The sequence below is a fragment of the Netta rufina genome (genome assembly GCF_964035555.1).
Source record: "Netta rufina genome assembly, chromosome: 1".
NCBI lineage: Eukaryota > Metazoa > Chordata > Aves > Anseriformes > Anatidae > Netta > Netta rufina.
This window is the reverse complement of record NC_140123.1, coordinates 173,072,126-173,092,676: the sequence shown is the minus strand read 5'-3', so window position 1 is coordinate 173,092,676 and position 20,551 is coordinate 173,072,126. Positions and strand designations below refer to the sequence as shown.

At 35.7% G+C, this 20,551-nt stretch overlaps 1 protein-coding gene across 1 annotated transcript in view; it reads left to right on the top strand.

Moving 5' to 3' along the window:
* The window catches only part of SLC16A7 (solute carrier family 16 member 7), a gene marked incomplete at its 3' end in the record, with an annotated part of 78,042 nt that overhangs the window by 34,480 nt on the left and 23,011 nt on the right, over nt 1–20,551 (top strand). Inside the window, exon 2 of the mRNA XM_084306378.1 lies at nt 13,453–13,695. Within this exon, the coding sequence (XP_084162504.1) occupies nt 13,482–13,695 (214 nt within the window). The 5' untranslated portion in view covers nt 13,453–13,481. The remainder of the gene's footprint in view (nt 1–13,452; nt 13,696–20,551) is intronic.

Genomic DNA, 20,551 nt, shown 5'->3' with positions numbered 1-20,551 from the left:
AATACAATTGATACAAAATGGAGTACAAGCTTCACATGTAAGCTTGATATACAAGCTTCATACATATAAGCTTATATTTATTAGCAATATATAAATGTCAATAATCAAAACTTCAAACAGCCACTGTATCACTGAATGCCCTTAAATTTCTTTTTCTAGTTGATTCAGGCTTCTAAAATTCTGCTGCTTAGCATGGTCAAAAATGCCCAGTCTTGATCGTGCTAGATGTTTTTCTGCCTTTGGGATCTGTTAAGTAAACAACATAAGGTTATTTGATAGTTCTGGGCTGTTTGACATTAGTAGAGTACACCTAGTTGGTGTCACATTGTTGGCCATGTCAGGTGACCCTGTCACTTCATTTTTAGCTGCTTTTGCAGTGATCAGAGCATTACCTAACATTCAGGTTTGTTTTCTATCAAACAGAATTCTAGCCAGCATGTTTCTATTTCAAGAGAGTACTTCAGTTGTGAGACTGTTCAGGAGAACATTGCCGCTCCATGTAATCAAATTGTTCAGTTTTGGAGGGAATAACCTCATTTTCCATGGCTGCTGAAAATATAACTACAAACAAAATCTAGCTTGAGCTAGAGAAGTTGCTGCTTTAGAGGTGAGTTGAAGCTCTAGAGATTTTCCTGTAGTGGTTTCTTTCTGATACAGACATGTTAGGCACATGTAACTCACAACCAGTTTGCAAAGGTCTTAAGACTAAATGTTTTATTTAAAATATAAATAAGTTTATCCTAATTCTTAAGCATTTTGTTGAAATGAAATATGAAAGGCTTCCCTAAAATTACTAGAAGGTTTGATGCAGAGTGAGAGAATGGCTCCAGGTCATCTGAAATGTAAGTCACTTCCTTGACTGGAAGAATATGCTTTTGTGTAATGCAGGGAGTTAAAAATAAGTCAGGTGTATACTTATTATTATTGGTACGCTCATATTATAGATTATGAAAAAATCATTAAGATGAAAGAATAAATATAATGGAACCAACTAAAACCAAGACACTTAAAAGAAGGAATTAAATGTGTCAATCAACTTGACATATACCAGTCAACTCATACTGGATTAAAAGCATGAGCTGTGGTGAGAGAACTAATGTATGCCTTTGAAGACTTTCATATGTCTTTCTGCTACATGTTCCCTGTCCTGGTTACATCAACCTATTTGCAAAATAAGCATCATATTGCATATTTTGCACATTCAGCTGCTAAGACAGCATTGTTATTCAGAAAAACAAAAACAAAAACAAAAACCTACAACCAGTTATTATATCTACATTCATCTGTGTGTATCATTTTCTGTGAAGTAAGTGGAGTACCCTAGGATGCACATAATAATTCTATTTTGGATAGAGTTTTTTTTTTTTTTTTTCTCTTTATATATATATATACATACGTATATATATATGTATGTCTGATACATATGATGGTCTGTATATATATATACATATATATATATAATTGAGGATAAAGATTCCATCTGGAATTCTATAGTAGCCATTTTGTGTCAAATATGCCCTAGAGCCATCTTTGCTTTCCTTTGCTTAAAAAAGCACTTTATTTCAAGTGCTTTATTGGCAATTAACAATGATTTTGTAGCTACATGACAGCATATGGTGGAGCAGTATCACATTTTTGCACATCAGAACAGGTATGTATGACATATTAGAGAAATAAAACTGCTTTGCAGTGTTAAGAGACAAAAGAAATAATTTTCTCAAAGTGAGGTGCACCTGTGCATATATCTTCATTGTAAAGACTTGCAGCTTGTGTATGTGAGGTACATAACTGCAAGTTATCTTTTCCTTATGCAGTTCTGGAGGAGGAACAAGTAAAACCTTGTTATCTAGCTCATGTCAACATCATTGCTATTTCTAAGTCTATTTTCATAATTGGAATGATTTTTTTTGGCATTATATAATTATTCACAGAGGATGTTAAGTCTTCACTTTCTTAGGTTTTTGGAGAAAGGTAACTTGTAAAACTTTTCTTTCAGTTCTTTCAGACTGTGTTAAGCTGTGAAGAATTATGCCTTTTTGTACTTTTTTTTTTTTTTTCTTTTTTTAAACCTACCTTAATGAACCTTGGGAGATGTTCCATTTGCAGAAACCAGGATACAGTGAATTTCACTGAGTGATGTAAAAGCTTTAAAGTGTGGATGATTCAAGGCTATTTAGGAGCAACCCACAGCAATGTTTGGCCACTATAGCCATACAAGTTCATTACAACCAAACTGATTCTGAGTGTGGAGCTTCAGTATGTTTATTTTATATCTAAGAGCAATTCACAAATTACAGCACCTAATATATTACTACTAGAGCTCAGCACAAAAGTTCTTCTAGTTGTGGATTTATCAGGTTGCTTTTGAATAATGAAACAATGCTGGCCCTTGTTCATGTGCTGTGTCCAAAATGAGTAATTTATCAGCTAAAACAGAACTATCACAATAGCAATTTCATACCACATATAGGCTGCCAGACTTCAAAACTCCTTTTTGCATATCTTTTGGGGCCTGCAACCCAGACGATGGTCTCTTTAGACTGTCCATTTGTATTAAGGAAAGGAGTTACTCTTAATGTTTGAAAGGAGCCCTTTTGTAACAGGCTAAGATGCTTCATAAGTTCTGATCAAAAGGCTTAAGTTCTGGAAAAAGCTGCAGAGCCACCATAAGCAAGGGAAACAGGTGGTGTATAAGGTAAACACTGTTCTGGGCTCAATGAGAAAAGTATTATCAAAGAATCAAATCTGGACAAATACAGAAAAATCTGAAAAAATGGGAAAAGTCAATACTTGATTTCAAGAGTCTTTGTCATTTCTCATGTCAGCATGAGAGGGAAGGGGTTTCAGAATTGTATAGTGCTTCTCTTGATCCCTTTAGTGGCTGGTCATCTCTTCATCTTGTTAAGTGCATCAAGCAATGCCAAACAATGACTTTTCACTGACACTATGCCAGAGCAGAGGCACAGACTTCATACATGTATTCTGGACATTCAATGAGGGCAGAATGTAAAAGTTGCAAATGATACAGGTATAAACAATATGTTTAACTCTTGATCAATTCTAAAACTTTCTGTAAAGTATTCAGAGAATGTTGTAGCTCCACCATTGTAGAACAGCTCTATGAGAGGTACAGCTGTATGATACACTCTCTGGACAATGTGTACTGTGCTAGGAAGGTGTCCCCCATAATAGGCATGAGAGGTTTTTTGAACTCCCCATGTCCAATTTCTCACAATGGGTGGCAGAGTACAATCAGAATTTGATTAAATCATCCTGGTCTTTAAAGTTATGTTGTATATATATCAGCAGGTCACCTCATTAACACTTGGACAAAGTACATAGTAAGTTTGTAATTAAACATCCTCTTCCTTCCCATGGAAATCAAATACAATCCTAACTTCTTCCTTCCCTGTATTTGTTTATACTAAAACATTGTCATTGCCTAAATTATATTAGTTTTGGTACATACTTCAAATGAATTTTTTATCATCATGTTCCAGACTGGACAAATAATCGTCATACATGTACCTACTTTATGTAGCACAGTGCCATGATACCGGAGGAGAACTAATTTGCTTAGAAGGGGTAATGAGCTAATATAGCTGTTCTGCTCCTACTAGCCATGTTTAGTCATCAAAAGAGTGTATCTCTGCATAATACTACAGTGTTTCATGTAAATATGTAACTCCCCATTTACGTAGTTGTCTATTCAGTTAGAGTTTAACAAATAAAAATAGATCTTCTTTTACAATCTTTTACTAACATAAATATCAGTATGAGAGAGGCTGTAAAATTGGATGTGCTGGGCTTGCTGTCTTGTTTAGTGCTAGGTGGTTAGAGATGTTACCTTACCCCTGCACAGTCCTCAAAGTGCTATTAAAATCCGATACCCATACTAAAGGAAAGGCAAGTGCATCTGCAAGGATGGGTTCTGCATGGCCACAACACAGATATATTAGTATATCTGCTTGCTAATCTATTGCATGGAACCAGAGGTGGTTGGAGTGAGCATACCTGGCTCACTTTTTTTTTAACAAGTTTTGCTTTTCCAGAGCCCTGGGAAGCACTGGTCATAAGATAAATACAATGGTAATTAATGTCTCCATCTTGAGAAGACTTCTGGGTAAACTGTGACTGTAAGAAAAGTGTTAACATTTTCAGAATTCTTCCACTTTATTTTATGAGCTCGCTCTGATTCAGTTCTCAAATCTTTTTTTTTTTTTTTTTTTTTTTTTTTTAATAAATGTATGCAAAGTTTTAATCTCTGCTAAATTCTGTTAAGGCACATGGATGAAATAGTTATTTTCATCATTTCTACTGGCCTTATATAGGTTTCAGTAATCCTTGAATGACCTCTGGATTAATTTCTCTCTTGATTCTATTGTGCTTGGAATCAGTGGCTCACATTTTAACCTCCACTGTCAGAAAGAGCTCATGCATCAAGCCTTTATGGGCAGAGATATATTGATTTGATTTTTCAGTTTGAATTAACTATACGTTTTTAATTTTATTTCGTACAAATAGATGGCTCACTTTCTTAGCTCCCACAAAGCTTTAAAAATTCTACATTACCTGAATAGCTTCTTACTTATGACCTAAATTCTTTGCAAGTTTTTAGACCATATACCTACAACTGCAGAAAATATTCTGGCTTTTCCAAGATACAATAGTTCCCAAATAATTTCTTTTAAAAGGCATTTTGCTTATTGTAAGTTTTGATGGTTCTGTCCATTTCTTTCTTACCTGTCTAAGTGGTAAGTTTCAGTACAGTACACAAGTTAACTATAGCTAAGGTAATGTATAATTCTTTAGACCTCTCAGTTCACACTTTTAAATGTTTCTATCTCATCAGAAGCATTACTAACCTTTTCCATTTTATTAATAATATAGAAAACATTTCTTAAACCGGTAACAATTTCCAAACTGGCAGGAATACTTGAAGTGTGAACCCTTCATAAGCTTTTGCAGTCTGGAGATACTTTCCAGGCTTGGACTGTTATTTGATCCCAGTCATATGTTCCTAGGAACAGAATCCAGATCAGTTTGCTTCCTGTTACATAATCTAAGTAGTTGTCACTGAGACTTAAATATTAGTAACTTTCCACCCATGGGAGTCATGTGCTGCACAAACGTTGAAGAAAATGTTTTCTTATTATGTCTGAGATGATGTTTCCAGGACAGGATTTAGGTGAGTGCTAGGACATGTGCAGAAAGTACCCTGGTCTGTAATGTAGAAGTAAAGAAAACAGCCAGGGCTTGGATTCTAGCCTCAAGAGCAGAGATTAACTTTGATAGCATTTACAGAAATTTATGTCAGCAAAATTTGAATTGGAATCTATTGCATCTTCATAACATTAAATATTAAACTGATGGATGTGAATATTATCTTCAGTAGGAATTGAATTAAATATTGCCACTTCTGGATTATATAATTATGTAAAAAGATATGAGTCTCGATTTTAAAAACTTTAACTAGTTGCACAGACTAAGAACAGATTATTTTTTCCCCATCATCAATATCCAGCCTAGTACTGGAGAATGATATTAAAATGAATATATGTTATTATTGATAATGGAAAATCTGCTGCTTTGGAAAGATTATGCTATATGTTTTTCAAATAATGTGCAGCAGCAGTGCAGATAACTCCATTAACACTGACTTGAAACCTTTGTTCTTCCATGTATAAAATATTACAAGTAAGTGAATATATAACTCTACTCCCTCCAAATATCAGAACTGTTAAAAATATCTATCAAACATACAGCTCCAGATTTATATGAAGTCATTTCTGTTATTCTGGATATACTTTTTTTATAACATTCATTCAACATAAATTTTAAAGAATATACACGTGCCGATGTACTGAAAAGGCTTACATGTATATTGCCAGTGGTCCAAAACTGGTTTCTGAAGGGTTAAAATAATAAGCTTATAGCTAAATATGATGGAGTACTCCCAGAACTGAAAGGATGGTAGTGGTGGTTAGAAATAAACTAATAAGCAGATCAATATTCTTACAGTGCAGAGAGCTGATACTTTGAGCTATAACAAACAAGTTTAGCTGAGCTTATTAAAGCTTGTTCTTTAATGGTACAACAGAGGTTGTTTTTTGTTGTTGTTCTTGTTTTTTAAAGGTTGATTAGTTTGGGGATTTTTTCAAATGCACAGAATTTTTCATCGTCCTCAGTCAACTTACTGTTAAAACTAATTAATTCTTCGGACTGTATCACTGTCATTTTCAATGTAGCCATCAACATTTCATTTCAGTGTGCTCCAATTTGGGTGAGATGCCAGCCTCTCTGGGTTAGATATTCTATTGACTTCTTTTTTGAAGTAATTAAAACAGAATTGCAATCACTTTGGTTGGAATTCATTTCACTTAACTTTACTCATCTAGGCATTTAGTCATCCAGAGTAAGCCAGTCATTTAGTTTTCCCATAAAGTCAAAGAAAAAAGGTAATAACAGAAGGCATGATGAATGGAAGTCCTACCCAGAATGACTGTGAATACAGAACAGGTTTCTAAAGTTTCGAATATGATTTCCTAGAAGAAAGAGGCAGCAACAACAACATCAACAGGAAACTAAATCCAAGGAATTATAAATGCTGCATTAATATTAGTTTTGAGAAATGTTATTCATCTCACTACTGACTTAATAGTGCTCACAATCTGATCTCATACATGTAGCAACACTAGTTTCAATATAATTTTGTCAGGTGGAGGTCCCAGTTCTGTAAAACCCTGACTTTAGTGACTTAGAAACAGCCTTTGGCCTCAGACTTTGTTTAAACATCGATTAAACAGTGCCTTAGTGTGAATGGGATTTGTTACTCTCTCCCAGTGCAATTTATACACTTTTGCTTTTTATAGGACAATATCTTACCACACCAGACTCACTTCTGTCTCAGTAATCCTATTATGAGTCCTCAAACTGGTACAAACAGAGGATGTGCCTTTATTCCAGTATTCTTGGTAAAAGTGAATTAGACCTTTCATTATTCCCCCAGGCATCAGGAATTCACATCTGTAATCATGCTTGTTTTACTCAACAAACAGTTCTTGCTTTTCCATCCAATTATCTGCTCAGCTGATGCTGTTACTAAGACTCAGTCCATTACAACACCAAACCCTAAGAGGAAAGAAAGGTACTAGGATTGTTCATTTATTTTATCTGACAACACGTAGCTTTCCCTTCCTTCTGCCTCCTTCCACAGAGCCTGCCTATGTTCACCTTCCACGCATTTGGAAGAAAGATACTGCTATGCCTGCTTTGGATGTGTGAGGGGCTGTTACTTTCCCACGCTGTCTTCAGGCACATACTTGTCTTGGTTCTGCTTCAGTGGGATGAAAAGTATTCTACAGTATTGATTCTCAACTATAAATTATGGATGGGTTGACTAACAGCATGTTTCTTTCATAAATATGAAAATTTAGAGCTACTCCTTCATCCCCTCATCAAGGGAAAAAATAATTTGTCTTTTTTTTTTTTTTTTTTTAGTAGGATAAAACTGGGTATGTAGAATAACGATGGTAATATATTTTAACTTTGTTGGTTATTGTGCTGTTGAGGACTGATGTGAAAAAGGGTTTAAAACCAATTAAGGCCAGTGATTTTTTGTTTTTAAGATTTGCCTAGACTTTTATCAGAAATAACAAATCCTAACATAAGCCCCATAAATGCAAATGAATATAGTATACTATAGCTATAGTATAATGTATTTTATTGTCACATTTTTCTGTCTGGAAAGCATTCACAGACATTGCCTTTCAATTCAAGCATATTGGAGAAACTACAAAGTCCAACAGCTTTCGATAATGCTTGATAACCTGGGTACATTTTAGCAGGTTTGTTCTCTCACGGGGAGTATTTGTCCTGCAGGTTAGACCCCAGTGGAAAAAGTGCGGTAAACTCAGATTCTGAGTATATATGTAATATACCTGGGTTTTATTTATCACATGCTCTTCAGTCTCTGAATACAAATATTCACACAAAATATAGCCTATTTTCCTCTTTCAGGAAGATCGGCAGTCTGGGTACCAGTGCTCATTAGGAGCTATTTTGCCTCTAGAAGTGAGTAGTTAGAGATAAGAGCAGAGAACAATCTCTCTTGGTCTCTTCAGTCCAAGTCTTTCCACATCCTCCCTTTCCCCACAACAAAATCCCAAGTCAGAACAACATCATGTCTCAAAACTAATAAGATTTTTTTTTTCAAATACTGAATGTTGCTCTCAAAATAATGGGAAGAGCTTGTAGAAGTTGCTGAGGCAGTACCATTCGGTGAGATGATACCCCTTTCCCTGCTTGGGCTTGATGTTTTTTAAAATAATCACAATTATTATTATTATTATTATTTATATCTTTAAAACAAGGGTATTTAATAAAAGTGTAATTCCTATATAGCTCATTCTTTAGGTAATGCTACCACAAAATCATTGATTTCAAATATAGGAATGCAATTAATATTCATTAGGTTTTAGCTAGAGCAGCAGACTCTCCAAACCTATAAAGCAAAAACTGTACCACACCTGTGCTTTCAGCTCAGGTATCAAGCTGTACGATCAATCAGCATTTATTACCTAATGAGCTTTTAAAACACGTGTTCTCATCTCAGGCTTAACTGACAATTTACTTAGACATTAGTCCACATTCCAGCACTGCCATTCATTTGGTGCAAGACTTAGTCAAGTTATTTAACCTGTTGCTGTTATTTGTTTCCCATGTCTGAAAGTGGATGATACTTCTGAATCACCCTGCAGGAATATTACAAGACTGAATTAGCTCAAATTTGTAAATCTTTGCGGTCCTTGGCTTACCACATGGAGCTGGAATGCCCTACACACATGCCAAATATTTGTACTCTACAACTAGGGACAGAATTTTCTCATACCAGCTCTTTTCCTCTGGGACAAATATCTGCTGAGTTAAAGTGATGGGGCGTGTTGAGGGCAAGGCAGACAAAACAGGAATGGAAAAGAAAAGGGTTGCTCTAATGTTGCAGAAATGCAAAACTAAAACTCCCAGTAAAATCAGTGTCTCTGTAAACATGAGAACAATACAACTCCTTTTGAGAAGAGTTGTATTGATAGCTGGTTCTGGCAGCTGACAGCTGCAGAATATTAACAAAGCATTGGTACAAGAGCAGTCTGAACAGGTTGATCATGACTGAATGAAGTCTGCATCAAGGTGCATTGTCTGTAGCATTTGCTCTTAGTTTGACCTTGCTGCTTGCTTGCTTGCTTCTCTCTCCATTCCTTCCTCCTTTCCTTCTTCCTTTCCCTTTCTTCCATTTTTCCTTCTTCCTTTTTCTTTTTTTCTTCCTCCTTTCTCTTTCTTTCCTCCTTCCCTTGCTTTCTCTCCACCTCTCTCTTTTTAATTCAATTCTCTTTTGCCCAATTAAACGTTGTTGTGATGAGAGACCCACATGTGTAGCACATCACATGTTTTTAAAGTGTCCTCTTGTCCTCTTTCTACTGTTTATTAGTAAACACATGGAGCTCTTATTACTGTAAGCTATGTATTTGTTCACTGCTTTCATAAATGAGATTTATACAGAGGAGAAGATCCTTGTGCACAGCCTCATTCAGGGTATGGAAAGGCTGAGTAGCCTTTCTGTACCTGACAGAGAGAAGAGGCATTGATGGCTTCACCAGGGACATGCTTCAGTAACTTGTTGCCCTGCTCCACTCTGTACAGATTGCAGGCAGTGTCCCTCACTCACCACCTGCCTGTAAAAGGAGGGGTATGAGCAATGCTCCCGTGTAAGCCCTGGAGCACATGGTGGAATTCACATGACTGACTATGGATTCTGCTGGTGACCTTTATTTACTCAGATGCAGCTTTTGTTGTTGTTATTCAGGCGCAATGTCCTTCACTTGAACATCTTCACGTATGCCTGCTTTTACATTTTCTACCCTATGTCTTTTTATTCTTCATAGCCCATAATAAGCCCTGAGAGCTCTGGGAAGACATTTCACTTGTCACTGCTTCAGTCCTCCCTCTTCTGTCTCTCACCTTCTCAGCATCTACATCCACTCATCTAAAACACTGCTTTGTTTTGGTTGCTAATGGATTTTGCATTTGTCTGTATACTTCCTATACTATCCGGATCTTTACAGTTAGGCTTAGATAAGAGATGAAGATGTTAACATGCTAGACTGCTCTAGAAGTTCAGTTTCAGGGACATTAAATGAAAATGTTACAGAAGAAAGCTGCTTTAGCTGCTAAGAAGAATACTTGAAATGTTGGGCTTAATGTTTCTGACAAAATGAATACTTTTTTCCTTTTGGTGTAAATGTATTTGTTTATAACTTTTTTTTTTTCTTTTTTTTTTCCCTTTTTACCTTTTAACTGCTGCTAAGTTGACTATCACAATCATAAAGAAATATCAGGGAAGCTATTATTAACTGTATTCTGTGGGATAAATAGGAGGTGTGAGATATGATGATCCAGACTCCTCTTTCTGGCAGGGTAATGCCTGGCATACATTAGCAGGCAGTCTTTTACTGTAGCAGTGCTAGAAGCTGGCAGTGCAGTTGGCTTTGCAGCAGGTTGCCTCTAGGCTGAAGCATAGGAACAGCCACTGCCCCTTTGCTCTTTTCCCTGGTGCCTTCTTAGGTTACTGTGAAGCTTTTGAAGGGGGGAAAGCATTGAATTGTCAGAGTCTGTGCTGCTCCTCTGGAAAAGTAGATATAATGGGGTCTTTACAAAAGGCTTCTTTGTTGCTCTTCTCTGTACACGTTTGAACAACTCAGTATCCTTAATAAACTGAGATGCCCAAAACTATTCAAGGTGCTGTCTCACCAGTGCCACTTACAGGTGGACAACCACTTCCCTAGCGCTGCTGGCTGTGCTATTTCTAATGCAAGTCAGGATGCCCTTGGCCTTCTTGGCCGCCTGGGCACACTGCTGGCTCATGTTCAGCCGGCTTTCGACCAGCACCACCAGGTCCTCTTCTGCTGGTCAGCTTTCTAGCCACCCTTCCCCAAGCCTGTATCAGGGCATTGGGTTGTTACAACACTCAGGAACCGTTGGAGTTATTCTGACCAATATGGTGGCAGTGACTTTGCAAAACAGTTGTGTGTTGTTTTTAGAAAAAGGAGTACTTCCTCAATAAATTGGTAAGCACTTGCCATTTGTATGGGGAGCAATGCCTTGATGTAGTGTTGCATTACTAAAATTTATAATAAAGATAGAAGTGTTGTCATATGAATATGAAATATGAAAACAAATATGCTCAAACTTTGAAGTGTAAGAAAATAATAGTTACCCTTTTTTTTAGGATATAACCAAAAGTTTTCTCTGATGAGCAGAACAACAGCTTTCTGGGACAGATAGAAAACTCTGTTGTTTACTACCACTTAGGTTACAGAAATAGGCTCTGCTTTTCATACCAATTTGTGTTTTGGTATTTGTGGTGGCAATCAATTACTATGTGTTTTTTCAAGTCCAGTGTTTTTTTTTTGAGATACTCTTCCTACCAATGGGTCCTGATTCAGCAACAGCAAATGGGTGTTTAACTGCTTTGCCAATGTTAAGTTTTAGCAACCAGAAGTGTCTCTACTTGTCCATCTTCTAGGGGCAGACCCAGGTTTTCCTCACTGATGCATGTCAGTGGACTAAGTTGAGACCAGGGTAACTGGAAACAAAATATATGCCAAGGGTTCTTTCTAGATGTGCATATAAAAATATATATCCAGTCTGGGTACAGAGTGGCAAATACCTATTGCTGCCAGCAGCAAATCTGTATGATACGATGCAGAAGCCAAATTACCTGGGCTTCTCCAACCTCGCATAGAAGCCAGATGTTTTAGTGGTTGATTTAGCTCCTTTGGAGGTCTGCCAATATGAAGGTGATGTCTACAACGAAAAGCAGTAAATTGGAGAATCAGAAATACAGAGGTTTCTGTTACAGCAGTGGCCTTGTGATAATCTGAAAAGCAACACTTTGCAATTTTTTTGTCGTGTTGTAGGCAGTACTACATGGCATTTACCCTGAGAGTACTCTAGACGCTATCCTGAGAGATTAATATAAGCTGGCACAGTTCATTTTTTATTTTTTGTTAAGGTAATTATATCATCCCACTGCTAATGCAGTTTGCTGTGAGAAACTGGGATATGGCGTAAGTGGCATAGAAGTCTTACAGAGATTCGCTGTTAATCATAAGCATAACAAAAACCTACATACTGTTATGAATCACAGCTTTTTGTACTGGTGTGGTTGGAGACCAATCAAGAGTACTAAGTTACCTAAATGCCCAAGGAAGGAACACAGAGGAAGGAGGAATTTTCGGTTCATGCTGTCTGTGTAGGCTGGATTGCACAGAAGAAAATATAGTAGATTCCCAGCTCTGTTTAGTAATAAAGGGTTTTTATGTTGGAAAAATCTCTAAACTACAAAATGGATTCTTGCTACTACGTGTTTTCTAGAAAGGTAATGGATAATATAGTCATCTTAAGTATTTAGATATCAAGGTGATTAAGTATAAAATTAATTTCAGGCCTTAGGAGTTTTATGTGAATTACTTATGATTTATTGAGCTCCTTGAATTTCTTGATTGCACCTCTCAGAACCTCTACAAAAAATCACTCTGCTGTCCTCTATTATGGTAAACTCTAAATTAGAGAATAGTTGTGGAAAGTTTGAAAATTTATTAGTGAAAGACTTCCTGATGTCTTTAAACATGTGGATACAGCAAAAAGAGTACCACCACCTTGTTCCTGCAAGTAATAGCAACATCTACCAATTCACATATGAAAACATTAAAAACAATACAATTTGGAATTGTAATATTTTACATTTATTTTACGGAAACACAAGAAATTTTAAGTCTCTCTCTTTTTTTTTTTTTTTAAATATGCTTTTAAAATGTTCTCGTGAGTTAAGCAAGTAATATTAACAATTGTCAACAATTGGAAAATGGCAGCATATGACAAAGCACTGTGTTATGACTTGCTGTCATTGCTGATAATTTTTCTGAAGTACCTGCAAATGTTGCTAAAAAAATAGCATTTAGGAATAATTTACTATAACTTTTTTCCATTGTTTCCTGTACATCTGATTTCATTTTTTTTTTTCTGTTTCATACCTATCGTAAATCCATACTGTAGAGCATAATGTAGAGCATAAAGCTACATAAATTTACCCATAGAGACACATTTGCTTTCTAAGTGACTAATGTTCTAAGTGACTAATTGCAAGCACAACTTCAGTAACTGAGGTCAGTCCTTTGTAATAGTGGAACATACTGAATCGGATATTTCAAATATTCTTGACATATTTTTTGTTTCTTTGTTTTTCAGAACAGGTTTTGCTTCTAAAAACAGGTCCCATGTGGTCCCATGTAAACTGGAAGGTCTCAGCTTTGAGGATTCTGCAGATGATGACAGAATACTGCTGTTTGATAAAAAAGGAAAACTGTTTGAAACTTTGTCTCTTCTCTTCTTTTTCAGCCTAGGTGGAGAAGAGACAAAGAATAGAAATGCCACCAGCAACAGGAGCACCACAATACCCTCCTCCAGATGGAGGCTGGGGATGGGTTGTGGTCTTTGGGGCTTTTATCTCCATTGGATTTTCCTATGCATTCCCCAAAGCCATCACAGTATTCTTCAAAGAAATACAGGAAATCTTCCACACATCATATAGTGAAATAGCTTGGATATCATCAATAATGTTGGCTGTCATGTATGCAGGAGGTAAGATGTTTGTGAAATTTGCAAATATTGTGTTTGTCTATTTTTTTCCCTATGATCTTAAAGCAGTTGAAGTTAATTATTATCTGATTTTATCATTATTACCTAAATTTATTAGGTAATAATTTTAAGATCAGGTAAGAATTTACCTAATGCCCTTTTTAAAATAAAAATGTTGTAAGGTAAGCACCTGGAACATTTGACCATTTGCAGTAATGGAGCTATTAAATGCATATATTATGTATGCATATGTACATATGTATAAAAGTGTATAAAGAGAAACTGAAAACATTGTGCCAATAGAACTGTGTCTTTACTCACTGAAAAGCATCACTCCAATATTTTTCAGAAGTGGTATCTATAATAAAGTACGGTATTGTCAGGTCCAGTAAACAACCTGTTGAAACAACCATGGTCTTACTTTTTCATGGTTATTATTTTATCACTGATTTCAGCCTTCCTAAATCTTAGCACTTGTCATAGTTGCTTTAGCAGTCAAGGAAGAGAGGTAGGTATGCATAGAAGAGATTTCAGGCTATGGGAGTTTCTCTAAGTATCTGTTTTTCACCTCTGACTATAAAAAAGATCCTGCAGCCAGCACAGTGTTGTCTTAAGTACTGCAGGTAAATATTTTTTGGTTAATGGAATGAAAAATGAATGTTTTTTTTCAAATGGTGACAGAGGCAGAGACCCAATAAAGATGACATGACAAGTGGTGTCAATAGCAATAAACATCTGCTGTTAAGATATTTTTAACCTATATCTGTTCATATGGAGAATCCTGAAGGAATTTATAGGAACAGCAACAATCATGAGAAAATTCACCAAATGAAGAAGTAACTTGAATTAATGCCTTCAAGAGCAGGGTAAAGAGCAAGATCATGTATGTTCTTGCTATGTGTGACCAAGTCATTCTTAAACCAGACTGGCTTTTATGGGTACTGCAAGCCTAGAAATGAGTTACCCTGTGATGTGGCATTTCATGTGCCCAGGCTTGCTTGACTAGGACTCTGCCAGGCACATCTGGACAGACTGTCTACAAGCAATTCAAAGGCATGGCAGTATGCATGGCTGCTCTGGGCATGGACAGCATGTCATGTTCAGGCCCCCTCTAAATTAGCTTCTGAAGCCCCTGAACAAATGTGGACCCATCTGGAAGAAGGGAAGAACACAGATGATAAAGAGCTGTGTTTTGCTTCTACTTACCTTATGCTATGACTTTTGGTCTGGACCCTATTTCATTGTGTTTTTTAGCTAAATTCATAGCTAAATTTTCTAAGGACAGATTTGCTTTATAGCACGGGTGCTGTTTGTTTGTTTTAATCTCTGAATAACATTTAATTTATGCCATTTCTGTCATCTCAAAGTTCACCTAAGTTTTAATAACAGTACAGATGCAAATCAAAGGGCATTCGGCTGTGGTCATGTTTATATACCAGGTTCAATGTACACAATATTTAATGTAAAATGCAAAGCATTCAGTACTGCTGCCTTTTCTCTAGTACTTCCTTCAATGTTATGAGTACCAGCATGATATCTTCACCTGTACATTGATGTTAAACATTACAAAATAGTTGACTATTCATTCTGCTAAGACCTAGCCCAGTCCCTATGAAGACTGTTAGCACAGGAACAGTAGGCAAAGTTGTTTGCATATCTTGTTATGGACTCATGGTTTTGAAATGCTGAGAATGACGATCCTGCCTGATAAAACACTCTTTGAAGCCACAGCTTCTCTAGAACCACTTCCTAAAAAATAGGCCATTTAGACAATCACTGGCAGAGTATGAAATAGGAATCAGGAAAAACATTTCTGGAGGAAATCACTGCATTGTTTCTACTGTCTGAAGGTGGTTTGATTCCTTAGTATTTGATGTGCTGTAATGTGAAAGACACGTTAAGACCATGGTACAGGGTGTAGTGTTTACTATGAAGTGTGATATGTCTGCATGAACACTCTGTTCATCATGCTATTAATTAAGGTAACTTGAAAACATCTAAGATCTGTCATCCTCATTAGAGCTTAGCATTCAACCTATTAATCATCACAGTGGGGTCAGTGAATAAGTAAGAGTCTGTGCCGACACTTTGCTTTAGAGGCTGCAGCCTCTTGCAGTTAATTAGCTGGCATCTGCGTTTCAATAACAAGGTATTAACTTACCTTTCAATTCCTGAGGAAAAAAAAAAACAAAAACAAAAAAAAAAACACTAATAAAAGGCATCCAGTAAGGAGCTAAAAGAATGTTAATTATGTTTATCACTTACTTCATACTTAGAATAAATGGCATTAAATTATAGGAGACCATCTGGCAATCCATATGGTCTCCTGCAGTCCTGGTTAATTCCAGCAAATAGGTCAAGCACAGCATTCACCCTGTTAGGAAAGCACTAAACAGAGGTGACAAATCTGATAAATCAAGTCAATATGAAACTCTTTTCCCTCTCTCAATCTACCATAATATGTACTTTCATATAGTTCTTGTTGTGGTGGTGTTTTTTGTTGTGGTTGTTGTTGTTTGTTTGTTTGTTCTTATTGTTTTTATTATTTTTTTCCCCTCAAGCTCTCTGTTTTCTCCCCTGTTCTTGTCTCCTGGATATTTGTTAGAGTTTACTAAAAAGCCTTCCCAAACTGCAAGATCCTGTAATGTGATCAAGGTTACAGATATTGGACAGCCTCTGTTGTTCAGCCTGTGCTTGAAAGAAGCATCCTCTGGAGAAGAGCAATAGTTCAGTCTCCATGGCAACTCCTTCTTTTGCCTCTCTTGAGCAGAGACTGTCAATTGTATTAGATTAGGGGTGATGGTTTTGTGATGGACTCCTACACACAAGGGACTGTGACTGAGACCACCAAACTTCTTGTGCTGGAGGACAGAATCTGGGATAAGATGAAATTAGTTGAGCTATCTTGACAGGGTACCCTGTGTTTGTGTGTGTATATGAACACATAGTTATATATGATATGTGTGCATATATGTATTCTTATATATATTGACTATGTATGTATACTTACAGAGCTGTATGTGTGCTCTGAAACATGCAAGCATTAAGGAACTGAAGAAAAAGACCAAATATATTTGATATCAAGTTCTCTCAGTTCATTCTCTTTTTCTAAACTTCACCTTTTGCTTTGTGCATCATTAACCAGCCAAAGATGATTAGAGAGCTTCTTTTCAAAGCTCAATCTGTTTCCAGCAAAAAAAGAAAAAAATTAAAAATAAGCAAAACAAAAACACAACACAAAATGTTTTTAATAATTTCATTGTAGTTTTGATGGGAGCCTTAGTGGCAGCCATGAAAGCTGCGTGACAGGTCTGTTGATTTCAGACACAGTTGACCTTGGGTTTTAGATTTCCTTAGGGAAAAAGCAGTTGGTTTACTTATTTAACTCTTTTTCTGTCATTTTTCCAAGGACAGATTTCTATTTGGTGTTTTTTATTTGTTTGCTTGGTTTTGGTATTGGTTGTTGTTGGTGTTTTGGTTTGTTTGTTTTCAAAAATTACTTAGTGGGTTTGACGTTGCACTGTAGAAATTATCTTAAGAGCTGTTAATTTCTCCAAGCCAGACTCAGCTGTGAAATGTAGGATTGTCTTAGAATCATACAATCATTAAGGTTGGAGAAGACCTCAAGATCATATGGTCCAAGCATCTCCCTACTACCAATACTACTCACTAAATCATGTCACTAAGTACCACATGCAACCTTTTCTTAAACCACCCAGGGGATAGTGACAAAATTCTAGATGATTTTTCCAAGTAAATGATTAAAAAAGCATTTGGAAACCTTTTTTGAAGAGAAAAGTGCTATAGAATTGTAAATAGTGGTTGTTACTGTTTTTGAAAACATACCAACAATTAAAAAAATGCAGCATTTAATAGTTTCCTATCTCTTTTTGTTTGTTTGTTTGTTTGTTTGTTTGTTTAATTGTTCAAGTTTGAGCTTAACTATCAGGTAGTAACAAACTATTAAAAGAGTTTTCAGGTGACAACACAAAAGTAAACTAAAAAAGTTCTCATTATGACTTTGTCGAATATTAATTTGGAAAATAACGTATCATATGGTATGTTCAAAATATTTGTGATTTTATCTCAGTGGGTGTTTTAGAGATATTGCTGTGAAGATGAAATGGCGTGCACAGTGGAGATGACAGTTGCGAAATGCATGCAACACAAACAACAGATGGTTATGGATTTTTACTTTTGGACAGAATCTATGCTCCTACACTTTTCTCCCTCCCTGGTAACATTTTCTTATTTAGATTTTACAAATACTGGTACAAGGCCTTCAGTACCCATGGATAAGAAGATTGAGAAGCTTTCTTGAATTGACCTATGTCCTTTGTAGTCAGGGACAAATGTTTTTCTCCATCAGAATATGCAAAGTGTTGAATTTTAATAACCTCATTTAGAGTGTCCTTGAAAGCAGAACTTATCAACTTTCCAAATGCCTCATGGGCATGAGGGAATACTTCACATTTAGCCTAAAATATATGTAAAACATCTATGTCAAGTTAATTTGAGACTCACAGATAAAGGAAAAGAAGTTGTAATGAGGTGACACAGGAACAGAGCATTTTGAATCTTACTAACAAATGGAGATAAGTACAAAAAAGAAGTATCAGGAGTAACACAAATATTATGAACTTACAGTAGTTCAGTTTTTAAAAGAAGACCTGAATGCTAAGGAGTTCTGATAAAGCCTCTGAAGGGTAACACAGCCACTTCTTACATTTCTTGGAAGCCTTTGAGTTTTAATAAAACTGTACTTTGTAGGGCAATGTTCTGTGGTAGTAATGAGTGTTTTAAACACAAAGAGGTTTCTAACACCCTAATAAGTTAGTAAGCACCCTTAAAGTTGGATGTGGGAAGAAGGATGAGAAAAAACACCTGTTGTAGATTGTTTTATATATATATATACGTAGTATTTTTTTGAACAGGAGTGCCATTCTGTCTACAGGAGCTAGTTGCTTTTTTACTCTTCAGCTTGTTATGTTTGGCTGAACAGACAAGATGCAATTGTTATTCAGTGCCTTTTGGTTATCCAATTTTGTCAAGTTTTCATGAAACAGTTTTTACAGGGATCTGTTTAGCCACACTCAAAAAGCCAGTCTTAAAGTTAAGGACATGCTGCCATTGAGAGAAATATTTTTGTCTTTTCAGTAATTGACAGAAAACCATTTATAAGAAAATTCCCACTGTACTTTTACTAACATTTTCAATGTCCATGACATAGGATAATAGTAATGATTATCATAGAGATAGTTGTGGTGACTTTAATTAAATTAATTCCATCCTATAAGGAAAAAAATTCTTGTTTATATACAAGCAGGCAACATAATAGACTACATAATGAACATTAGTTAGGTTCTTTTTTTTTCCCATTTAAGGCTTTGTATTTTTCTTGATCTTCATTTCTATAGGTAAAAGTAATCAATATTTACAGCTTTTTTATCCATAAAGAAGATTCTTTTTTCTCTCCCACTTCATTTCAAGTAACGGGTCAAAGACAAACAATAATAAATAGCATTCATCATAAAATACATTTTCTAAGGGACTAAAACTTCTGGTTTGTTTTAAAAAGATATCAAGGGACTAACTTAGGCCTTTGATATATTCATTGAGCTTGTAAAACTTAGATGAAGGAATACTTTTTTTTCTTCTTCTTTCTGTATGCTAATAATGTTGGATCAGTTCCCATATAGTTTTTCATATCACTGGATTATACAATGGCTGCATTTGTGATCTGTGTCGCGTAATTCAAAGGTAATGAAACAATGGTGTAGCACAACTGGGAATCATGAGATATTTAAGCAGATACCAGAGAAGTTCTGTGGGGAAGGAAAAGTCTATCTACTCATGCTGTGTATACCATTGTAATCACACCAGCACTTCAAATGAAATAATAAACCTAACACTCTACAAAGAACTTATTATAGAATTTTACTGGTCCATTGTTTTGGAATGTCTAAGAACTATTCCTTTGTTTATTTTGAAAGGTATAGCCAAGGGAAACAGAGCTGAACTGAGATATTTATAAGATACTATAAACCAGTATAAATTGGCAACAACTGAATTTTTACTGACATTTGTAATGGTATGTAGATACATAGTTGCTAACAGAGGTAACTGGACTTAGTGACAGGTTTATTCTGATGCCAGGGAAACTACAGAAATCAAAGAATGAGATGGTTTTAAATTGTCTTTTAAGATTACTTCAAACAATCTTAATTGATTAACTGATTTTGAAGATTTTTGCAGAGATTGCATGTAAATATACATGCCACGCAGAGAGTTTTCTAATCAGTCAGAAACTTTTCACGTAACTGAAGTTTATTAAGATTGCTATTACCGTGAAGATTATTAAGATTGCTGTTAAGATTACCCATGTCAAAGAGTACATACAACTATAGCTTCAGTAATAATATGTTTCATTGGAGCATATAAGCAGAAAACAAGTTTATCTTCATTTTTCACAAATGTTGGCATTTTTATTTAATTATCAAGAAATAAGTAAGTGCAATGGCTGTAATTTTACCTGACTTTTGTTCAGATTAATATGTACTATAAAGAGACAACCAAATGGCATGGATTTAAATGTGAAGATTGTGATTAAAATAGGAGAATGTATTGTGAAATAAGTTGTTCATTTAATCATCTAGTTCAAACAATTCTTGTAGTACTTTTCCATGGACATGTTTTACATTAATTGTGCCTTCTTAGGTGTTTCGTATATACTGCTTTGAAACACTTTTCATTAACTGCTTTGACTCTTGGAAAATTGTGAAGGAAATAGTTGTACCCTTACAGTTTTTTAACAATAGTAACTAGAGATCATATGGATGGTATTCATGTGTTGTTTAGT